The sequence below is a fragment of the Cyrtonyx montezumae genome, unplaced genomic scaffold (genome assembly GCF_038088225.1).
Source record: "Cyrtonyx montezumae isolate F1298 unplaced genomic scaffold, pur_monq_1.0 scaffold_5, whole genome shotgun sequence".
NCBI lineage: Eukaryota > Metazoa > Chordata > Aves > Galliformes > Odontophoridae > Cyrtonyx > Cyrtonyx montezumae.
Window position 1 is genome coordinate 2,881,437 of NW_027072056.1, and position 21,994 is coordinate 2,903,430.

The 21,994-nt window shown below is 37.7% G+C and overlaps 1 protein-coding gene across 2 annotated transcripts in view; it reads left to right on the plus strand.

Moving 5' to 3' along the window:
• Positions 1-21,994, plus strand: part of STAG1 (STAG1 cohesin complex component) — a 152,375-nt gene that overhangs the window by 116,096 nt on the left and 14,285 nt on the right. For both annotated transcript variants that reach the window (XM_065748186.1, XM_065748187.1), the window contains exons 20-27: positions 895-965; positions 5,413-5,500; positions 6,865-6,945; positions 13,001-13,093; positions 15,831-16,005; positions 18,071-18,210; positions 19,383-19,484; positions 20,992-21,140. In XM_065748186.1, the coding sequence (XP_065604258.1) occupies positions 895-965; positions 5,413-5,500; positions 6,865-6,945; positions 13,001-13,093; positions 15,831-16,005; positions 18,071-18,210; positions 19,383-19,484; positions 20,992-21,140 (899 nt within the window). The remainder of the gene's footprint in view (positions 1-894; positions 966-5,412; positions 5,501-6,864; positions 6,946-13,000; positions 13,094-15,830; positions 16,006-18,070; positions 18,211-19,382; positions 19,485-20,991; positions 21,141-21,994) is intronic.

A 21,994-nucleotide genomic window follows, 5' to 3' on the forward strand; every position in this document is an offset into this window, starting at 1 on the left:
TGAACGACTGATGCAGAATAATCTATTTTAGTTAAGCTTATTTCCTCGTTTCAAAGATAGTGTTTCATTTGCAAATTCGTATGCTTGTAGTGAAGCAAGTATAACATGGTTTTATGGCTTCCCACTAGGCTGATAATGAGAGAAACATTGACTGGCACTTGCATCTAAATGCAGGGAAATGATTTAATTGTTGGCCGTCAGTGGAAAGCAATTGATTGATCAAAACAAAATGGAGCAGAATAGCTTTAAGTGAATTTACTCTTTCAGAAAATTGCTGGAAAAATTAAGTTTCAGAAGTGCCTTAATTCCACTTGATTTTTCAATTTAACATTGGAATAATTATATTTTAAAATGTTAACCTTAAAAACAAATAACAGCAACAGAAAAACTTCCATCCAGTGCTGACTGTCATTCTATACAGTGCAGTTGTCATGTGTTACAGTGCGTAACAGTGAATAGCAGTGAAGGATAAGAAAACAAAGGGATTTTCTCACTGATCATTTTAAAATGCTTGCTGTTAACATCTGAAGACAAGCATTTGACTATGTTCTTGTGGCACATTCTTCAGCCTGTGGTTAAACCTCAGTTCAGTCTTTTCTGTAAAGTAAGATAAAACTCGGATTTTTATCTTGGGAGTGATTTCTACTTCTGGAAGATGCTTGAGCATTAATTGCTCATTTACTGCTGCATATTTTTGGATGACCTTGCTTACTTCCTAATGCTATGTAGCAGTTATTGAAGTTGTACTATGGAATCTAGATAAAATTCATTGTAAAATTTGGACCATGTTTTGCAATCAACATAAAACCTGAAAGGAATCTGTTCCTTCCCATTCAGTAATGTTCTCTCAGTTGGTTTGCTGAACTGTCTTCATGGTTTTTCTTTCATTTTCAGGGAGAAGAGGCTGATGATGATGACATATACAATGTGCTCTCCACATTGAAGAGATTAACCTCTTTTCACAAGTATGTGTCTATTCCCTTGAAAATTTATGGTCACTTCAACAAGTATCAGTTGATATCTGGTGTTAAGAAGTGAGAACACTTATGGTCTAAAATAAAAAACATTTTGATGAATGACCGGTGGCACTTCTCAGTGCCATCCAAACTACTCTTCAGATTCATTGGTGTTGTTGGTTAGACTGCTTTTTTTAAATTTAACTTGCATCTGGCATAGCCTCCCTTGCACAGAACGATTTTTTTCCTTGTGAGTGTTCTACTACAGAAGTCATACTCTCCTGCATGACTTATGAAGTTTTAACTACCTGAGTGGCACAGACTCCTTCACTCAGTGTAAGGTGAACCAACCAGCATCTTCCTAGGGTTCTGCTGCTCTCAGTGAGACCTATTGTCAGCCTGATGACTTGTGGAGCAATCTGGAAAATTTCACTTCAGTTGTTTGACTTTTGCTGTGTATAGCACAAAGACCCAATCTTCCTCTTAAACCAGCTGAAGAAAGTAATTGCTTCTGGTCAGTGTGTAGGAAAGCTTCATATGCAGATGACTGAGACCACAAATAATTTCTTCCTTATCACATTATTAGAGAGGATATTGCTTCTGCCACCTCTTGTACACTAATTAGTGTATTTGGATTTGCAGTTTTGGTTTTTGCTTTCAGTGCTTAATATTCACCTATCCTGAATCTTGTGTTGGATCATGGTATGAGATGATTTGGAGATATCTGCTCTTTGTTTCCATTCAACAGGAGTCCTACAGAGATCATTAAATCGTTATTAATTTCTGTAGTGCAGCAGGCTGACGTGCAAATTAGGTTTTCAGTCTCCTTGGTAACATGGTGGAGCCATTCCATCCCTGAGAGGACTGGTGAAAGCTGTAGTTCACACTGAAGAAAACAACACAAGTCTTAAGCTTTTTGCTAAAACATCAGTTATGAGGCTAGGATCTTTAATTCAAAACTTGCATCGAGTGTTCTGATCTTGATTGGCTCTTGCATGCTACTGTTGTTGTCCATCAGCAGCTAGGAGCCAAAGGCAATGGAAGAAGTTGAAATTATATGCTAACAACTGATACCTTTCACATCTTATCAAACTGCACAAAGCAAAGCATTTGCTGGGAATCTAAATAGAAACAAGTCCCTCTCTCCTCCCAATGAGAGAAATGTACCTTCTTTTGTTTCCTTCATCATGGCTGCTTCTTCATGTTCTAGGAAACTCAGCAAGTGGGAAAAGCCATGACAGGGATTATCAGAAAAGCCTTCCAGACCAAAAAACCTTCTGTACTGAGATTTCCCAAGGCTGAGCTAATCCTCTTTCTGAGAGGGTCATTTTATTGTGAGTTTTCATGTGAGAATGAATTAGCTTAGATCAGGACAGATGTTCTGTAGCTCGTACTTGCTGCCCAATTTTCTTCCACTTAAACTAATGTAAATCAAGTTTGTTAATGAAGTTACTACTAGAAATCGTGTGTCTACATGCTGGAACAGTGAAATAGATTCAGTGGGAGATGGATGTTTTGGAAAGGCCAGAAGGCTTCTTGGCAAAAGGCTTGCAGCACACTTTTTTACTGATGTCTTTTCGTCAAGCAATGATATCAGCATTTCAGTACAAATAAAATTTGTCATTACAGTGTTTCCTTTTAAGGTTTCAAAATGGAATAATAAATTTTTGAGGATTTCTGAATAAACATCGAGGTTTCTTTTCTTAGCCAGGGTCTCACTGATGTTTCTAGCATTTTTTTGTGTATGTATATAAGAACACTATCTTCCCACTTCAACTCTGGCTTAAGTCAGCTGAGCTTTCACACTTCATATGTCAGTGCTGTAGCAATTTGTGTATCAGCATTTGTTATTTAATTGCTCCTGTTAATTCCACGCACGATACATGAAACTCAGACATCAGCTACATTTCTCTGGTTCTGTTATCATGCTGTCCTGTCTATAGAACATTGTTTTACATTTAGAAATGAGATGATTGTTGATATCACTGCCCAGTAGTCATCAAATCTATTACAGAATTTGATTGTCTCCTGCCATCATGCTGACGTCTTAAAATATGCCTGGCAATGGCTATAGTAACTCTCCAGTAGTTGACCAGTATATCATATCAGACTCCTTCAGACTGAACTGTTCAGAAGTTTGTTATCTCTGGAAAAAGAAGAAATGATGATAACTGAAACCTCTGTTAGAGAAGTAAGACTGCATCTTGCAGAGCTGTTCCTAACCCACAGTATTGCTTCTTTTGCTTAGTGCTGCTTTAAAAAGAGAGAAGGTCTGAGGGTGGACAGATCACTTTTTTTAACAGGAATTCCACACTTTCAGAAACGTGGAAGTGATTCCTTCACTTCATCTGACTCATTTCTAGCAGAGATGTACCCCAGTAGACAGTGCTACCACGGAGGTGAAAAGAAACTTGTTTTTTGGGCCTTGTTTTCTGTAGTCCAAGAAGACATGGAAATGACTAAGTTAGAGAAAATTCTGTGTCATATGAATTTTCATTCTTGGAACCTTAATGCCACACAATCTGAACCTCCAAAGGATGGGGTTGTGTCCAAAGTATCTTCTTTGCTACGGTTCTGATTTCTGAGTGGTTCAAAACAGAGAAAAATATACTAGAACATGCCTAAATTTAATGTGGAAGCTTTTCTTTACGGGAGCTTGCAGTGATAACCTCTATTAGCTGGTAGTTTTCAGCTTTGGATTCTGGAAAGCTCCTCAGGAGGACAGTTGTAAGGCCAAGCTCTGAGCAAAAGGCCGAGGTGCCCCCAGCTGTCAGAGCAGTGAGGAGTGCCTGCTGTGCTGCTCCCTGCCTGGAAGGGCTCTGCAATAGCAAGGCAGGCACGACACCAGTTTCCCTTTCACATTCTCTGTAGAATAATCTATGCAGATACCAACCTCTGCAGACCAGGGAGATTTTACTGCTTTAATTACAATATTGTAATGAAGGAGGGATGATTCTGCCTTACTAGCAACCTTGTGATTTGCTGAAGCAGAATCTTTGTGCTTAATATTGCTAGTCACAGGCAGTTCCCTGACAGTCTCTAATTTGTCTGTAAAACATTTTATTTCCTTACTTCCAGAATCTAGGTGGGGAGTATATCTTTGCTCCTTCATTTCTTTTTGGGGGGAGGGTGCTGTTTTGCTTTGTTTTAGATTTTCTTATTTTTTTCCTTCTACTAATGGATCTTAAATAGAAATTAAGTTGCACCTTGGCTTAATGGCACAGCTCTAGAGCACTTATTCTCAGTTGAAGGATGCTAAGTGTTAAGATTTCTGTGAAACTTTTATCAGAGAGGTTTTCCATGTTTGTGGGACTGACACAGTCCAGACTAGGAAAGGATTTCGTACTTGGGTTCTCAGCAGAATCTCAAAGCTCCTGGTTCAGCTTCTGTTCATCTCAGAACCAGAGAAATGTTCTTTCTCACTGAGTGGAGTAGTTAATTATTTAAACAAAGTCAGGCAGCTCCAACACAGGGCAGAAGCAAAGGGGTGGGAAAAGTGAGCATATCTTGCTGGTTAAGATGAAAGGAAGCCAGATGAATGAGATTGCTTTATCTAATTTAGACTTGCCAATTTAGTCTGAGCATCCCTTCTTCCAGGTGAGTATTTTAATTATCAAGTCTTCTTTTTACTGTTCTGAGGTGACTTACTCTTTTATGAATGTTTTATATGTGGTTTCAAATTTTCTCAGTTTCTCTCAACTGTGAAACCTACATCTGCTGTGAAAAATAATTCTTGTCTTTCAGGTTACTGTATGTTTCTTTATTTAGTATTTCTCAGTTCTTTATTAAGAACCTATAACATCAGCAGTTGAGTTTTGTAAGACTAAAACTTTCGTTGCTAATCTCATCTGTATTTCTCTTGTATCAGGTTTGTACAACTGAAACGTGATACGCTGAATGGAAGGGATGATTAGCACAACCTCAGTCTTGTTTACATGCATATTGTTCTGTCTTAGTTTAGATATTTCAGAATGTTCAATATTTAATGATAATATATGCAATTATTTGCCAAATGATAAGGCAGAAGATTATGTAAGTTAAGCAATTAGTCATTCAGTATAGCTGCAGTTTGGCCATAGCTTCTGCTGCAAAGCCAGGAAGTGCCTTCTGAAGTTCTGTCAAAGAAATATAACTTAGAGGGCAACACTGAGAAGGAGCTTGTAGCTACTCTTAAGCAATATTTAAAGCTGCGTGGTATGCATCAAATTTATCTCTTACCTGCAAAAATCCAATCTGGTAAACATTTTCTTTTCCTCTATCACCCAAAAGCCTAACTTCTGGTTTTAACATGGTGTGAACTAATTGTGCAGCTGCCTTGTCAGCATGCTGTATTGTCTCTGCTTTGCAAAAATACCAAACTGCTCTCTGAGCTGGCAGGTCAGACCATATTCCTGCTGCAATATGGAGTTTTGAGGAACACAACTAATCTCTCTCTCTTTATTATGTCTTGTTCTAGTGCTCATGATCTCACAAAATGGGATCTGTTCAGTAACTGCTACAGATTATTAAGAACTGGAATTGAACATGGAGCTATGCCAGAACAGGTACTGTTAGCAACACCTGCATTGCATCATTTGGGGATTCAGTGTTTACAAGAGTCTCATAATGGAGATAGTCAAGAAATTAATGCATTAGACATCAGTTATTTAGGAAAATTATGGAACCTGAAGTGAAGTTACTCTTGGAGTTAGAGGAGGAGGAAAATCTGACCTTGTTTCTTTTTTACTCCATGTGATTTTGAGCTACTTGCTTCACCTTTCTCAAGCAAGGAGTAACTCATGTCCCTGGCAGTGACGAGCACCATATAAGTCATGATTTTTACTCAGGAACGCATCATTTCTAAACCTTGGCTGTGATTCAAATTATTGCAATTATTGTGCATTGAAGGTGAGATGAGTGCTTCTGAAAACCAGAAAAACACTTATCAAGGATGCTGGCCAAGCTTTCCAGTGAGGTTCTTTCAGTTGATGTGTTTTGGGCTTTGTTTTCTCAGTGTAGTGAATCAAGGGACCACTGAGCACAGAGGCATCTCACATTCTCCCAGAATACTATTTCAGCTTCAACTGCAGACTCCCTACTGGAGTATTTAAGCTATATTTTCATTTCAGTTGGAAGACAGTTGCTAATTAGAAAAAAAATAATGAGAAAAATATTTCTGTTCTATTTTTAGAAACTTTTTCTAGATAGGAAGTATTGGGAGATCTGAGGCTTTTCTCACAGCCAAGTTTGATGGAAGTAGATGGAGTTTTCTGAAAAGGAATAGTTTGGCACCTTTAGTAATATACTTCAGGAAAGTATTTTGTGAAGCAGCTAAGTGCTGTTACAAACGTGATTTACCATGCACAGAACTGCAAATGGTTGGAAGTCCCTTCATGCTGAAAAGGTTTCAGAATTTTTAGCACCTATTGTGGAACTGAAATGTTAAGAAGATATTGATGCTTTTGTGGACATTACAAATACTCATCCTGTGTTGTCCATGATGAAATAATTTTCCTCTTTTTTTTTTTTGTTTTAATTGGACTACATGTTCTAGACAGTATTACTCATGAAGATTTAGAGATATTTAAACCAGTATTTTGAGCTGGTGTATTGTAGGTGTTGGGTTGTACTTCTGTCGTGCTGTGGTTACACCCTTTACTGTGCTCTAACACACGATTTTCTCTTCTCTCTTGTGTCCCAGCAAACCACAGTAAATGTTTCATTCACAGTAGGTTTATATTCATAACTTCATAATAATTTCTTATTGCACTAAGCTGAACGAGGAGAACCATGTCCAGAAAATCTGAGAACACTTCCTAAGAGCTGCTCTTATTTTTTTTTGTCCCCGAACTATGTTGTACATTTTACATACACTTTCCTGTTTGTTACTTCCAGCATGCTTAAATTCTCTGTGTTGCCTGTGTTGCAGATAGTGGTTCAGGCACTGCAGTGTTCGCATTACTCTATTCTCTGGCAGCTGGTGAAAATCACTGAAGGTTCCCCTTCCAAAGTAAGTAGGCATTTGATCATACAAATTTTGCTGAAGATACTGAACTTACCTTAACAGGCATTAGATCTGATTCTCTAAAACTTCACCCAGTGTACTGTCATTTTATACCATTGTGAAGCTGATAGAAATGTTTTGTTTTGACTTACTTAGTATTTTAAGATATATTTAGTATCATACATATGTCTAACTAAACGATATGAAAAGCAGAAGCTTGTCTTTATCAGGATTTGACACTAGTTGACTTTTATGATTTTATTGTTTAACATAATTAATTTGAATATAACAGCTAGCATGAACAGATAAGCATTGTTAACTCTACCTAGCTAATAATTGCAAGCAATACTAGTGGTCTGTACATCACATACAGCTTAATATTTATGTGGGTTTACCTTGTTTACCCTTTAGGTACATCTTTCATGTTGCTGAATATAGGCTTGCTAGCAGTGACTATTACTGATAAAAAGCAAATGCATGCAAATGTAATGCAGTAAGGTCAGTGTTACATGCAGTTCGATCATAATACGTAGTATTTTCAGAGCCTATCCTTAGTAATTTCTCAATCAGAGGCCACTATCTGATCTTCCAGGGTGTTTTCAGAAGTAAAACACCAAAATAAAGTGTGAAATCTATAGTAATGTGTACTTTCCTGCCCACAGCAGAAACAAATTAAGGAGAAATCCACAAACCTGATGCAGTGGAGCATTTTTTTTTCTAAGTTCTTTTCCTATCAAACTTAATTTTCATTTGTTGACAATAAAAATAAATCCAGGTGCAGTATATCTGTCCATTAAGTCATTATGAGATCATTTTGCCCATGGCGATTTGCCATGATTTAGGCTTATGAGTTAGCAGACATTAAAGGGAATCGCTTTGGAATTAAGATGTATGGGAGGACAAAGGCTTTAATAGGAAACACATTAGAATGAGGGATGGTGTATTTCATTAGCATTTTTTAGTTATCTAGTCTCTTAAAGGTGTATTTCTGACACAGTATTTTAATACGCAGGTCCATTCAGCTTTCTAGTTTATATTTCAGCTTTCTAGTATATATATATTTCTATACTTTGCTGTAGCTGTAATGATCTAAGGACACACAAAGGTGATGATTTGTAGGCTGAAGTGGTGTCTTTGGTAAGAGCTGTAATAGAAAGGATTTGGGGCACATAAGCCCTTCGGGTTTGAAATAATGGAAGATTGCAACACAAAGTGAACATTTTCATGGTTTCTGTATGGATACAGATCACTAAGTTGTCTCTGAAAGAAAAGAGGAGGGTCATTGATACCTATAGGAGGGTGGGAGCAGCTGAAGGAGAGGTGATAGGACAGTTTCCAGGAGTGAAGCAGGAGCTGAATAGTGCTAATGGGAGAGAAGATTGGTGAGTGTTGATAAGGCTAGCAGGGAGAGACTTATAATTGTTGCAAAAATGAGAAATTTATATTAGACTGTAAAACTAATTTGTCTGAGTCCCCTGTCTTGCACTTAGCAGCTTTATGAATTTTTATTGCTAGGCCAGTTTAGAAGACTTTTTTTTTTTTTCCTAGACTCAGAGAGATAGACTTATAAGAAATGCTCATCCCCTACAAGTTGGATCATTTGTGTGAATTGATACTCACAAATAGTAGTTGCTCTTTCAAAGTTCTTTGAGCAGAGCTCAAAATTTGAAATAACTGTGTTTATAATTTTGTCTCAGGGTAAGGTTGTACATAGATGGGGCTTTGAACAACCTGGTCTAGTGGGAGATGTCCCTGCCTGTCACGGGGGGTTGGAACTAGATAATCTCTAAGGTCCCTTCCAACCCAGACCATTCCATAGCAACCAGGGAGATACCACTGGGAATAGAGTCTTTTGTAGAATGAAGTTGTTATTCAGACAGCTCTTCCAGACATGCAGCCCTCTCTCCCTAAAGGAGTGTTCTGTGTTTGATTACTCTGGTGGGCATTGTGCCTAAGCCTAGGACACAGTCATTGCCTTCTGAGGGATGTTCTGTGTTACAGCTGCTGGGCATGTCTTGGATGCTGGCTGGCTATGTGAGGCTAGGTGTGCTAGTCTGTAGACTTTGCATGTGTGGCAGGGAAAACCTATTGGACTCATGTGATCTAAATCAAATTGGGGTTGTGGTAGTTTATTGATTCATTATAGAAACATAATTAGCATGCAGTCAATAAAAAATACATCTCCAGGATCAGTATCACCAATACACCAGGTAAACCACAATACTGGACACTTGACAATTGCTTTTAAACACTTCTATAACTATTTGCAATTGATTCTAATCTGCTCCCCAGCACACACATATAGTTAGACATGTACACTCACTATCGTAAAAAGAGGAAGGTACAAGTCCACTGCTTTTCTTTTGGGACCATGAGATCCTCTACTTACACGTGGCTCCTGTTGGACAGGAGGGCGCTCCAGCTTCGTGGGTGTCCATGCCACTTAATGCAGTCTGTTAATTCACATGCCACTGCAAAGCATCTGCCAAGTCATCTGTACTCACTGAAGCTGTGGGTTCTGCATTACACCCCAGGCTGAGAGTCCTTCAGCTGAGTGCAGGCTGCTCACAGCTGCCAGCAGGGAAGCTGCACAGCCAGGCCTAGGCAGTGATGGCAGCGTTGGGTGCCACTGTTCCACACCACGCTGATCCCATAATCACAAGGTTTCATGGTTCTGTTATACTTCTTTTCAAAGTGACTTCTCCCTTTCTCAAAAGTTTCTTGGTAGTCTGGTTGCTGTTCAGTGTGGTGATTTTAAGCAGACTTCACTGTTAGCTTTCCTCCCAGCATTATTATTTTTTTTTACACAGACACCCCCACATTAACGCTGGTTGTTCTGTTCACACGCACAGCTGCACTCATGTTCTCATCCTCTCAGCTGTTGTTTCTCCAGACCGTGTTACCAGGAGGACCCTGCAGGTTCCCTCGCACTGTGTAATACTGTTTTCACACTGCAGTTTTAATCACTGTGCTTATGAAAGCCATACCAGTGTAAAATGTTTTCAAGACGTTTGAATGGCAGAGTTGTAACTACTGATTATTTGAACTAATAAGAAAGTCTAAATCCTCTGCCAAATACATTTCCTTTAATTAACTAAAGACAAAATAGAGGCGAGGCAGTTATTTTAAATCACTTTTTTCAAGGTGGACTGGGAGAGGGGTGAGTGGAGGTGAAGGAATGTTGAAAAGAATGGCTTCCAGTGGGATCATCTTAGTGTCTAAAATCTTACAGGAAACGCTGACGAGCAAAAGAAAGGTTGCAGTGGGTGAGGATGGCAAGCATAAGCCTTGAAGCATCCTCAGACCAGTGCTCTTATCACTGGCCTTGCTGCTGTCGAGCTCAGAGGAGGCTGAGGCCATGACTGGGGAGCTGCCACTACGCAGAGCAGTGATAGGAAGTACAGAGGGGAAGAGATTTACATTGTGGTGTTTGTGGGAACAGTCTGAGATGCCCTAGAGAAAAACTATTCTTCAAATGAAAAGGGGCTTTTAGGCAGTTTCAAAGGGAAATCAGTTGCAAATTCTGTAAATGTATACAATAAAAAGGAAATATCTACAGAAGAATAAGAGTCCAAAATCTTAGAACAGCTTAAAAAAACAAAGAAGAAGCAATAATAGAGCAAGCATTCATAGGCAAGTCAAAGGTGAAACAGTTCTGAATGAGCTGCAGGCAGACCTGCCAAATGCAGAGCTATTGCTAAGTGATTAGACAAATTAGTAGAGAGGATTTTAAAAGGATTTAAAGAAGAACATAGGGACTTGGAGGCTTTTCATACTACTATGGACACAGTGAAAGAAAGCACAGAATACTGCAGTGTCACGAGGTGCTAAAGGTTGGGTTGTGTTCTGCAGTAGGGTTGAATGCTAACAACTGTGAACATGGTGAAGTTTGTCAAAGAGTTGGGTTTGGAAGAAGTAAGTTAATACTCCACAGAAGTAGTTCAGTGAAAAGACAATGGGAAAATAAGAGTGAAAACACTAGCTAGCAAAACTATAGTATTTCTCAATGATTTCACTGGGGAGAAAGAAGCCTTCAGTTTAAAGCTAGAAAATTACAGACAACTTTTAGATAAGTCCTGCAAACAGTTGTTCAGTTACAGTTGGTGGCAAAACCAGTTCAAGTCCTCGCTCTTAGAGGCTCATTCTTGTTCCATGTACTAGTTATGTTTTAAGGTATTACTTGTGTAGTTCAAGGGTGGATTATTTTTGTCATGGGTCACTTCGGTAATCCAGTTCACAGTGTGACTTCATGGTTTTTGCCAAAAGGAACCAAAAGGACAGATCATAGTTTATACCACTTTTTCTACTGAAGCCAGCATCTCTTGTAATCACTCCTCAAGAACCTTGGCTGTGTGCCTTAGAATGGTAGAAGACTTGAAAATAGAATTTGTTTTCTTCTTTACCATTCTCTGTTTAAAGAAAACAACAAACCAACAACTACATCATCACTGTACAGTAGTCTGGGGACTTCTCCAATTTTAGAAAGCTCCAGATGGCTTTGTTGCACTGTTCAGGGAGACTTTCTTTTACTGTCTGTACTTTACAGCATGACAAACATTCAACTGAAAAGTGAGGATAATAAATAGTGTATGCTAGGTGTTACTCAGGCTTTGACAGGAAGAAAAATGGGAGACATTCCATTTCTAAATTTTTGCATAGGATTTTTTTGTAGGTTTTAGTTTCTCTTTTGAATCACTAGCATTTAAATGAAGATAATTATGTTAGAAAGTAGTTTCTATAGATAGACTGAAATGAAAGTGATTGTAATAACTATGTTTAAAAGTGTAAACCAGATGATCATGTCACAGCAAACTGTTAAGCCTGCTGTCGGTGCTAGGTAAACTCTTGGAATGGGTGATGGAAAACAGTCAGTGCAAGGCTGAACAAATATGGACAACAAAAAAGACCAGAAGGAACAAGTAAACTTGAGAAAGCTGCATTTTTGACTGTGCAAAAATGTTTGTAACAGTGCAAAAAAGGCACTGTTTTGTAATACCAATTTCTGTAAGACATTAACATCATTTCACATTGCAGGTGAATATGTGTATTTAATGTAATCCTTATTCAGTAGCTAAGAAGTGATTCATGTATTCAATAAAAATTGAAATTGGGAAATCATCTTAAGGTAGTAGCTTCTGAGGCAGCCAAATGGAAGATGTCTGGGAACAAGAAGGCTGATCTCTAGGAATTGATCACATAGAAGAGACCAAGGTGCCTTACAGATCATGTAACTGTAGCATAATGCAGTCGCAGAAAGGGATCTTTGCCTCCATTAAGAGAGAAAAATGGTCAGTAGTAAAAAGGTGATGTAGCTTATAGATCTGTAGAGTCTGGATCAGAAAGCCACTCTTACTCTATTGAAAATCAAGAGGTCTAGGAACCCGTGAGCTGCTTAGGTGTGTTTATATACCTGCCTTCTGTTGTGAGTTCAGTACAGAAAGAGCATATGGTCCTGTTTTCCCCTCTGTATTGAACTGGATCTTAATATGAACAGAATAACTATTTAAAAAGGAACCAAGTTATGTATATTTTCATATTTATTTTTTCTACCCACAAATCCGCCTTCCTCTAGATCAACAAACCTCCCCCCTTCTTCCCCATGTCATTCAATTTCTGCAGTGTGCCTTCACATTTCCCATGTGTGCAGGCAGTTAAGATAACGTTTTTGTTGAATTTGAGATTCCTCGTTGATATTTTTTGTTCATGTTAATTTATCTTCATACAGAATTATTTTTAAACCACCAGGTGGGCTGACCTCGATGGATAGATGTTTCTCTTCTGAAACATTTATAATTTATATTCAGCATAAAATACAGATGTATTTCATGTATTTTTATGAACCTAGAGATGTATTATTTTATTAATAGTACTTATTACAGGAAACCTTGTGCCATTCATCTGAAAACTAATGACTTGTTTTACTCTGTGCATACATTTTCACAGCCTCCCTTTGCGTTGCTAGCACGTAGGGTTGAATGTGTGAAGTTACCACCATCTCCTTACACTGCTTTTTCTTAGCAACCTTTCATTAATATTTACATATTATCCCTATTTATTCCAGGAAGACTTGCTGGTATTGAGGAAAACTGTGAAATCCTTTCTGGCTGTCTGCCAGCAGTGTCTATCAAATGTCAACACCCCAGTTAAAGAACAGGTAAAGGAAGTGTCTGTCACGTGCTCTTACTAAAGTGTGAATGTAGTGAAACTCAAGATGACATTGCACCAAACTTAGAAGATGCACATGAATGTTCCTGCAAGTAAAACTGACCAAACACTCAATAAAAAGAACTGTTAAAATCACCTCCAAAGTACAGCTAATATCAAATACATTTCTGATAGAACATAATAGTTGCTTAGGCCCACGTTCAGCTGTCTTAACTGTAGGTATCTAGCTAAATCACCTAAAATTAAAGTCTGTTCCTATTCTTAACTAGTGTATTAACAGATGTAAACAGGCACTTTTAGAGGATGATTCACACCTCAGATTGGCTGAATCCTTCTTTGTGTATTTCTGGATATTCTTTTTTTCCCCTTGTATTGAGGATTAGGGAATCTAGAGCAACTGCCTTCCTACTCAAGTCAAATGCATGATGTTAGATTGGGGAAAAAAGTCTAAGCCTCAATATTTAATTATTTTGTCATCTTGATAATTCCATAAAATGTAGCAGTAAATGCTAATTAGTGTGTCTCTGTTTCCCATGGTGGCTAATTGGAGAAAATTGAGACTTCCACCCGTACAGGTCATTCTTATGTACACTTCCTAGCAGGAAAAGAATGTTAATTAATTGTACAAAAATACTCTGAAGTACACTACAGATTTATTTTCACACTGTGCAAAAATAGTTACTTGACAAATAGTTCTGCCTCTTTAGTAAATCATAGTAAAATATGCGGTTACATAGTCATATAAATATCAAGATCTGGAGGAATATCAAGATCTGGAGGACTTTCAAGACTTTGAAGAATGTAGTCCTTACAGCTTAGATTGCTCTGCTTCTTCAGAAAGCTGATTGCAAACAGTGTGTGTGTCATGTTCATGGGCATGTGAGCACACGTGTGCCAAAGGTACATACACAAAACACAGTCATAAAGATATCCTTTTTTTTATATAGTTCAAAGTAGTTATCCAGTTATCTACGTTCAGTTTTTGGAAAGCCACACGTGCATGTATTGGGAAGCTTCTGTTATGTGTATTTAGAAGTTGTAATAAAAGAAATTAAATCAAGGACTTGCTGAAATAATATGCAGTCTCTGCAATGAACGATAGCTAGTGTATTTGTTAAGATTTTAACGATGTTTGCTGAATTATATCAGGTCTGCTGACATCTTTTTAGTTGTCTACAAATTGCTTTGCTGTATCAGCACTTCCATGATTTTGCCAAGAATAATTAAATGGCACACAGGTACTTGTGTTTTTTTAAAAGATAATACTTTTTAGCAGATACTGTTTTGGGTTTTTATTTATTATTATTTTTTTAAGGTCACCTCTGTTTGGCTTTAAACTGTCTTCTGCAAGTAGATATAAATAATAAAGGCTCAGAGATCTTCCTTCTTATGTATTTTTAAGGGGCTGTTGAGGTATCATTGTCTTCCAGCAGATTAACTTTAATAATTATTTTTAGTATTCTGAGCAGTTAACTCTTGACATAGAATGTTTTTTATTAACATTGTATAATGTGAGAATAACATCTAGCTTCCTGAAAATACCAACCATTCCTTCATAAGCTAGCTCTAATATTGCTTCTCCATCAACAAATGGTAAATGATGCTTACCATTTCTGCACTGGTTTTGTTCTCAATATATCTTAAAATGTTTTAATTCTCTTATTCTCTTTTGTGTTTGGTTTTTTTTTTAATTGATAATCTCAACTTCTCTTAGAAACTCCTTTTCAATTCACCATTCTGTGGAAGTTTTCAAGATTCTGCTAGGCAAAGCTTTGACCAACCAGACATTGACACAGCAAGAGTCCCAGTCAGGGTAGATTGGCCTTGAGACTCCAGAGGTCCCTTCCATCTAACTCATCTATGATCTTTTTTATTTTCTTTCTTAAGAAGTCTGTCTCTATTTTTGCAAGGGCAGGAATTTCTTGATTTTACTGATTTTTTTGAGATTTTTTTATGTTATGTTTTCTCTCTAGTATATTTCCTCCTTAGTTTAACTGATCTTCTCTGAGAAGACATACACATCTTAAAGGAGGGAAGAAAGTGTAAAGTTGAGAAATGGAACTTGAAACATGCCAAATTTTCTTATACTGAAATAAATCTCTGACTAGACATGTCTACAATACATCATCTGTACCTGAGCCCCCTGCTGTCTTTGTCTTGGACAGAAATAAAAAATAAAATAAAAAAAAAAGCACTTTACTGCATGAGTTTTTCTTTTTAGAGGAATATTTTACTTTTTTTGAGGTCTGCATCAGGATTAACTTAAATTCTACTGAGTGTTAAAGCAGTTCAGTACAGCCAAATCGTCACTGAAACAAATGCTAAATTTTCAGGTACTGTAGAGAAGAATCTCAAGTACTGCCACCTGTGTAAAAAGTCATGGTTTTCCTCTTCTTTAACTATTTGTCAAAAGAGGTGTATTTTCTTTACTGCAGTCCTTGGAGAAGAAAGAGATTTACATTTCTTCCCACAAAGAAGAAATGGAAATGTAATACGTTCATCCTGGATGTGGAACATCAATAAATAGAGTTCCCTACGTAGAAATAAGAGACGTAGTATTTTAAAACTAAGGGAACCCCCAGTGAACAGCATGGAAACATACACAACTCTTTTTAGTTAAAGTACATTTGTTAATAGAGAGAGAATATCTTGGAATTACATAAATAGTATTTTGGTTTTTACTTACTTATGCTTCTTAGTCTTCTTACATCCCTTTTGCCTTTCAGGCCTTCATGCTGCTCTGTGATCTCTTGATGATTTTTAGTCACCAGCTGATGACTGGAGGTCGTGAAGGTCTTCAGCCATTGGTGTTTAATCCAGACTCAGGCCTCCAGTCAGAACTTCTCAGTTTTGTGATGGACCATGTCTTCATCGACCAAGATGATGAAAACCAGAGCATGGGTATGTTTAGCTTTCATGTTTTCTACTTAGCTTTTCTTTCATAACAGGTGCAGAAGAAACAGGAAAATTGAAGAAACTGATCTGAAAATTCTAAAATGTGTTTAAAATTGTCCCTTCCTTGGTTTGGGAGGGCAAAGAATAAGCATGCCTATGAAGTATTGAGCCCTGTGTGTGTTAAAAAGTAGTTATGAAGTTCACTTAGTGAGACCAGGTGTCTGCAGGTGACATGGGAGCAGCCTGTAAACTACCTGCTATTAATGTTCTTCTTTTAAAATCTTTTTCTTAGTATTTATTTTCAAAATACTGAAGTGCTAGAATAGTAAAATGTTCAAAATAAAGCTCAGGATTCTTGATTTGATAGTCACTGGAGACCTAGTTAGACCTAGGCTAGTTGGGGAACTATCACGTATGCTTGCTTGCGTCCTTGTTATCTCTTAGGCATCTGTGTGTGGTTGTGCTTTGAGAGGTAGTAGGTAAGGAATCTCTGCTTACTCAGAAGGATGATGAGATCATTTGCCTTCAGTCAGGGAAGAGCAGATTTTTTATTGAGATCTGCTTTTAAGTAACTCATTGCCACTACTGTGTGTTACAAATGCCTAAATCCATACAGGGAGGTACCCAATTTCTGAATCCTAAACAACTTTGGAGAGGAGAAAGAATCCCAGAGAGTTAAAAGATAATTGCACCTGATGAATGCAAACTGTAATTCTTTTTTTGGCCCATTTTCTGAATTTGCATTGAACTCAGTTACTTGTATGTTAACATGGCATGTAGGTGCTGGTTTTGATGTTTTCAGACAGTCGTGAGTAGAGCTAAGGTCTCGGAGAATTTATTCTTGCTTTAGAGATGCTTCCAGTCTTGTAGTTCACTAGCTCCCCACTAGTGTGCATCTTTTTGAACATCTCTTTAATGGTTACAGTAGCCAGAAAATGCTGCTTTTTAAAACACACCTTCACCACAAGTGCACAGTGCAAGTTAATTGTACTTTATGAGCTCAATGTTCAGAATAATTAATCACGTGTAACTTTTAAGAGGACATTATTTATTTTTCTCGTGAGCTACATTAGTACTTTTTAATGTCCTGTAATGGGACTGGGAAGACAGCAAAAAGGTGGATGAATATCTTTGTGTCCCCAGATGCTACTCTTCACTCCATGAAGTCAGTCTAACACTTTACAGTTTTTGGTATTCAGAATATTTCATAACTATAAGAACAAATGAAGTAAATTGAGGGGATGTTGTTGGGCTTCAGTTCTAAGGATTGAAGTGTACACACAGTCAACTACTATGAAATACATGATTTATACCCAGTGGCTTTGTGAAAAATAAAGTAAGAATGAAGCAAAAGAGTCTCAGTGATGCTGTGTCCCTTCTGGCCCCTACACAGGTCTATTTTTCCTCAAGCTGGTTAGGACATTCCCCTTAAAAAAACTATTAAATATGTGACATTTGTTACAGCTGATTGCTTTTTCTTCTTGTGTAATATGGTTTTACTATATGATAATGTATTTCACGTTATGTGTATAGTTTTCATTTTCATTCAGAGTGTAATCCTACATGGGGATATAATACTTAAGACATCAGCACTCAACATCTCTTACAACTGGATTTTATTTCCTGTTGTTTGCTCCTACTTTAGAGCTGTGGATTTCATGCCTACAAATCCAAGGCATGCTGTAGAAGTATGGGTTTCTAATTCTTCTCATGTGAATCATTTAGAGATTAGTCATGTTAGAGAAGTATCTCCAACTGTCCTTTGGTTTCAGAAGTCAAGCATAAAGCATTCAATCACTCTTCCCTGTGGCCTTTCACGTGGTAAAGAAAATAAGTGATTCAGTTCCACGTGGATTGTGTTCAGTATTATTCAGAGCTACAGAATCCGTGGTGAATGGTGTCATCTTCCTGAAATTCCCAAATTCCCTGAAGGTCCTAATGTTCAAGAATAATCATCTTTTGTTTTAGCTTCTCCTGCAACAATCACTTTTTTTCTTGAACACTACTCTTAAATAACGTTGCTCTAGAAAATAGTAGGCAGTTATAATAACTTTATTGTTGATGCTTTCAGAGGGAGATGAAGAAGATGAAGCTAACAAAATAGAAGCTTTACATAAGAGAAGAAACCTTCTGGCTGCCTTTAGTAAGCTGATAATTTATGACATTGTGGACATGCATGCAGCAGCTGATATCTTCAAACACTATATGAAGGTACAGCTCTGTGTATTCTGCTCCTCCTAAGTGAACATAGATTGTAGTGTCAGGTTACTTGCTTCTCTCCCTTGCAGTGCAGTAGTTAAAGACTGACCTCTTGAAAGCTTTCCCCAAGCCTTATTTGATTTCTGTACTTTTTTTTTCTTTTTAAATTACACCTTTCACTGAGAAACTGTAAGATCTGAACTAGCCTTCCTATGTAAGGAGAATCTTACTAAAGCAAAACTTGATCCTATGAGCACATAGCACATATGCACATAGCACTCCTGACACTGCAAAGCTACACAGAGTCCCTCAGCTCATATCACATTGCCAGGTGTACCCCATGTGTCTGTCTGTAAGAGATTAGGCAATCCAAAGAAGACAGAGCAACACTTCCAAGATGAAGCCATCACACTCCAGGTTAGTTTATTTTTTTCTCTCTCTCTTTCCCTCTTTCTCTTGAAATAAGGGATGAGTGAGAGAAACTGAGTTTAAAGTAGAGTGCAAACTAGGACGATTTCTTTAGAAAAGAAGTCAGGAACAATATTTGAGAGGGGATGAAAACAAGTGGTTGTAAATACCTAAAGATTAATCAGTCTGAAAGAATACAGGAGAAAAAAATGTTTTAGATTCCCAGCCCGAAGTTTTAATTAATGATTATGCAGGCTGTGGCTCTCAGCAGTCATTCCTCATTCAGTGCAGAGAATGAACCAGTGCATCGTACAGACGAATTCCTGATTCAGTTTTCTGGCTTCAGTGAATTCCATTCTTGCCCACCTAACTCACCTCAGACCTTCTGTTTGTAACTATCTGTCAAATAATGTATAGGTTGCATTATTGCTGCTTAAAATTTTAGCCACAGCTCATTTCATCTGACATTTAGTTGGGATAGGGAATGCTCTTTTGTTTGTTTTTCAGTGTGTTTATTACAAAGGTGATAACAAATAAAGAAGTCCCTTATCACCACGTGCAGGCTACTAGCCAGCTTGAATTTTCATACTGAAACATTACCTCTCACTCCTAAAAGAAATATGGTTTTGAGGCTGTTGTGGTTTTGTTTGTTGTTTTTGTTGGTTTTTTTTTTAACTACTGCCTTCTCAAAAGAAGAACTAGAAGTAATCAGAAAAACTGAAATATTGTGTAAGAATTTCTGTTAAAGAGGATTTTTCCCTACGTTTTTTTCCTAGTACTACAATGACTATGGAGATATCATTAAGGAAACCCTGAGCAAAACAAGGCAAATTGATAAAATCCAGTGTGCAAAGACACTCATTCTCAGTTTACAACAGGTAAGAATATTGATTTCTGTTAGAAATCCGACATTGCAAAAATTCCTGGGCAGCACTTTTCTCTGACACTGTTTACAGTGAAGCAAAAAAACCTGTGCTTCTGTTAAGAGCCTGTGTTGCTCCCCGATTCAGGCTGTCACTATTGATTTGTCTCTGTATCATTAAGCCAACAACAGGCAAAGTTTTGGTCAGGTTAAAATGGAAGAACAGGAGGAAGGAGCTTTGAGTGCAGTTTGATCCAAGACGATTTATAGTGTTTTACTGATACCCAGTGAACAAGAGGAGTTAGAATTACCTTTTCTCCTTTAATTTTGTCTGAATACTGATTGGTTTTACTGAGCTGATGAGTTGCAGTCCTCCAGTATTATTGAGCATGTTTCTTCCTTGTACAGTTTGCTTTATAGCAACCATAAATTATTGGCTTGATGATGAAAGCCATCTTTGTTCTTCTGGCTGCACAGAGTGTGTGCTTCCCTAAACACTGTTTAGACCCCTGAAGTACTTGATGTATCCATTACACAGAGAAAATTCTTACATAAATTAGATGTTTTTTGAATCAGCTGGGCCTTCCAGAATTCATTCTGGGCAAGTAGAGAATTTCCTGTAGCGATCTGAAAGCAGAGAGAGATGTGTGAAAACCTGCTAAAAACTGAAGAATTTCCAGAGGAACTGGCAAGTGTCAAAGTAATTCCTGTCCTGAAGACTTGGAGTAAGGAAGAATCTGGATGCCAGAGATCTACCAGCTTGGTACTGCAAATAGAATATATATAAGACAAGCTATTTGCAGGTGATAGGTAACAGTCAGTATGAATTTGTCAAGGAGAAATCACATCAGAGGAAGCTGCTTTCATGAGTTATATGGTAAAGAGCTTGTGAATAGGAGAGAAATGGTAAATTTAATGCCGTTGTTGACAGAGTCTCCTCTGATGCTGTCACTGGCAAGTTAGTAAAATGTGGTCTGAATGGCAGTACCATAATAAGATAATATAAAAAGATAAAGAACTGTTTAGAAAACTACTGAGTTTTTAATGATTGTGCTGAAATAGCATTACCAAGCAAGTTTTAAGGCATTTACCCCATAATGCTTTTCAGATATTCATTAAATCTTGAGTGATGGAATAGAAATTTTGCTTCCTAATTTTCTAGCTGGTACTGACGTGATGGGTGACACAGGTATTGTAGAAAGCAGCGTAAGAATGCAGCAACACCTTCATGATTTGGGAAAACAGTAGATAGAATCCAGTGAAGGTAAGTGCCAGGTACTACTTATGAGGTGTGGTCTGCACAAGTACAAGGTGGGGCACAGTTGTCAAACAGCATTTACACAGAAGGTGGTCTGGGAGCTGAGGTGGATTAGCAGATAAATGAAATCTGTCCTATCTATGTAAAAAAAAAGCCCACAACTGAGTGTAATGTCCACTCTGCCCTAACAGGTTAAAAATAAAAGCCTTTGTCAATGAATATGTTTTCTAGCACACAGATTTTAACAACTGAATTGTTTCTCTAGCTGTTCAATGAGCTCGTTCAGGAGCAAGGTCCTAATCTGGACAGGACATCTGCCCATGTTAGTGGAATTAAGGAATTGGCTCGTCGGTTTGCCCTCACTTTTGGCTTGGATCAGATCAAGACAAGAGAGGCTGTGGCCACACTACACAAGTGAGTGGTGGTAAATAAACTAGATTTTTATATCACTTCACCTTAACGTTTTTGCTCAGTAATACCTTTCTGTAGGAATATAGTTTAACCAGGTCCTGGAATAATTATTCTAATTTCTGTAGAAAAATGATGGAGGGTGTCAATGTATGGATGTAAGAGAGGAAAGAAGAAAAAATATCTGTCTATTTATTTGTGTGATTGGAATGGCCATTTTTATCTAAGGTGAAGTCACAGGTATTATGTGCACTTGTGAGGACTGTATCTAACAACTTAGTAGCACACTACTGTGTACTCTGTAGGTACCCCTAGGGATTTATGAAAAGGTACTCCAACAATGATTTGGAGATCTATTTTATTTTTTAAGTGAATTGAACCTTTTTCTGTAACTACTGTGCAGGAGAGCATAGACGGGCACTGCTGAGTTTGAATTATGACTTTTCCATGGCATAAAAAAGTTAAAATATTTTTGTCTGCTGTCTCAGAGCATTAAGACTAAGATGAGCAAAACATGATCATGTCTTCATATTCATAATGCAAATAAAAGAATGAATTTGGCCAGGAAAAAGGCATGAGTGATGCTGACGATTGGAGGAGACAAAAAATAAATCATATTTGGGAATGGATAATGGATGAATCTGTACCTGCTAGTTTACATTTCCCTCCTAAGTTTGGATAGAAACTCCAGATTCTCCTTCATGCCCATCTTAAGCTTTCAGCAAATATCTGGGGAACTCTTGGAAAGTCCTAATGCTTGTCCAAATAAAAGGTGACATCTTTTTGTCCAGAGGGTGCAAGTGTAGGTGGTGAGTGTGAGAGTTCCAGTCATGCTGCTGTATAGCATGGCAAAAGTAATG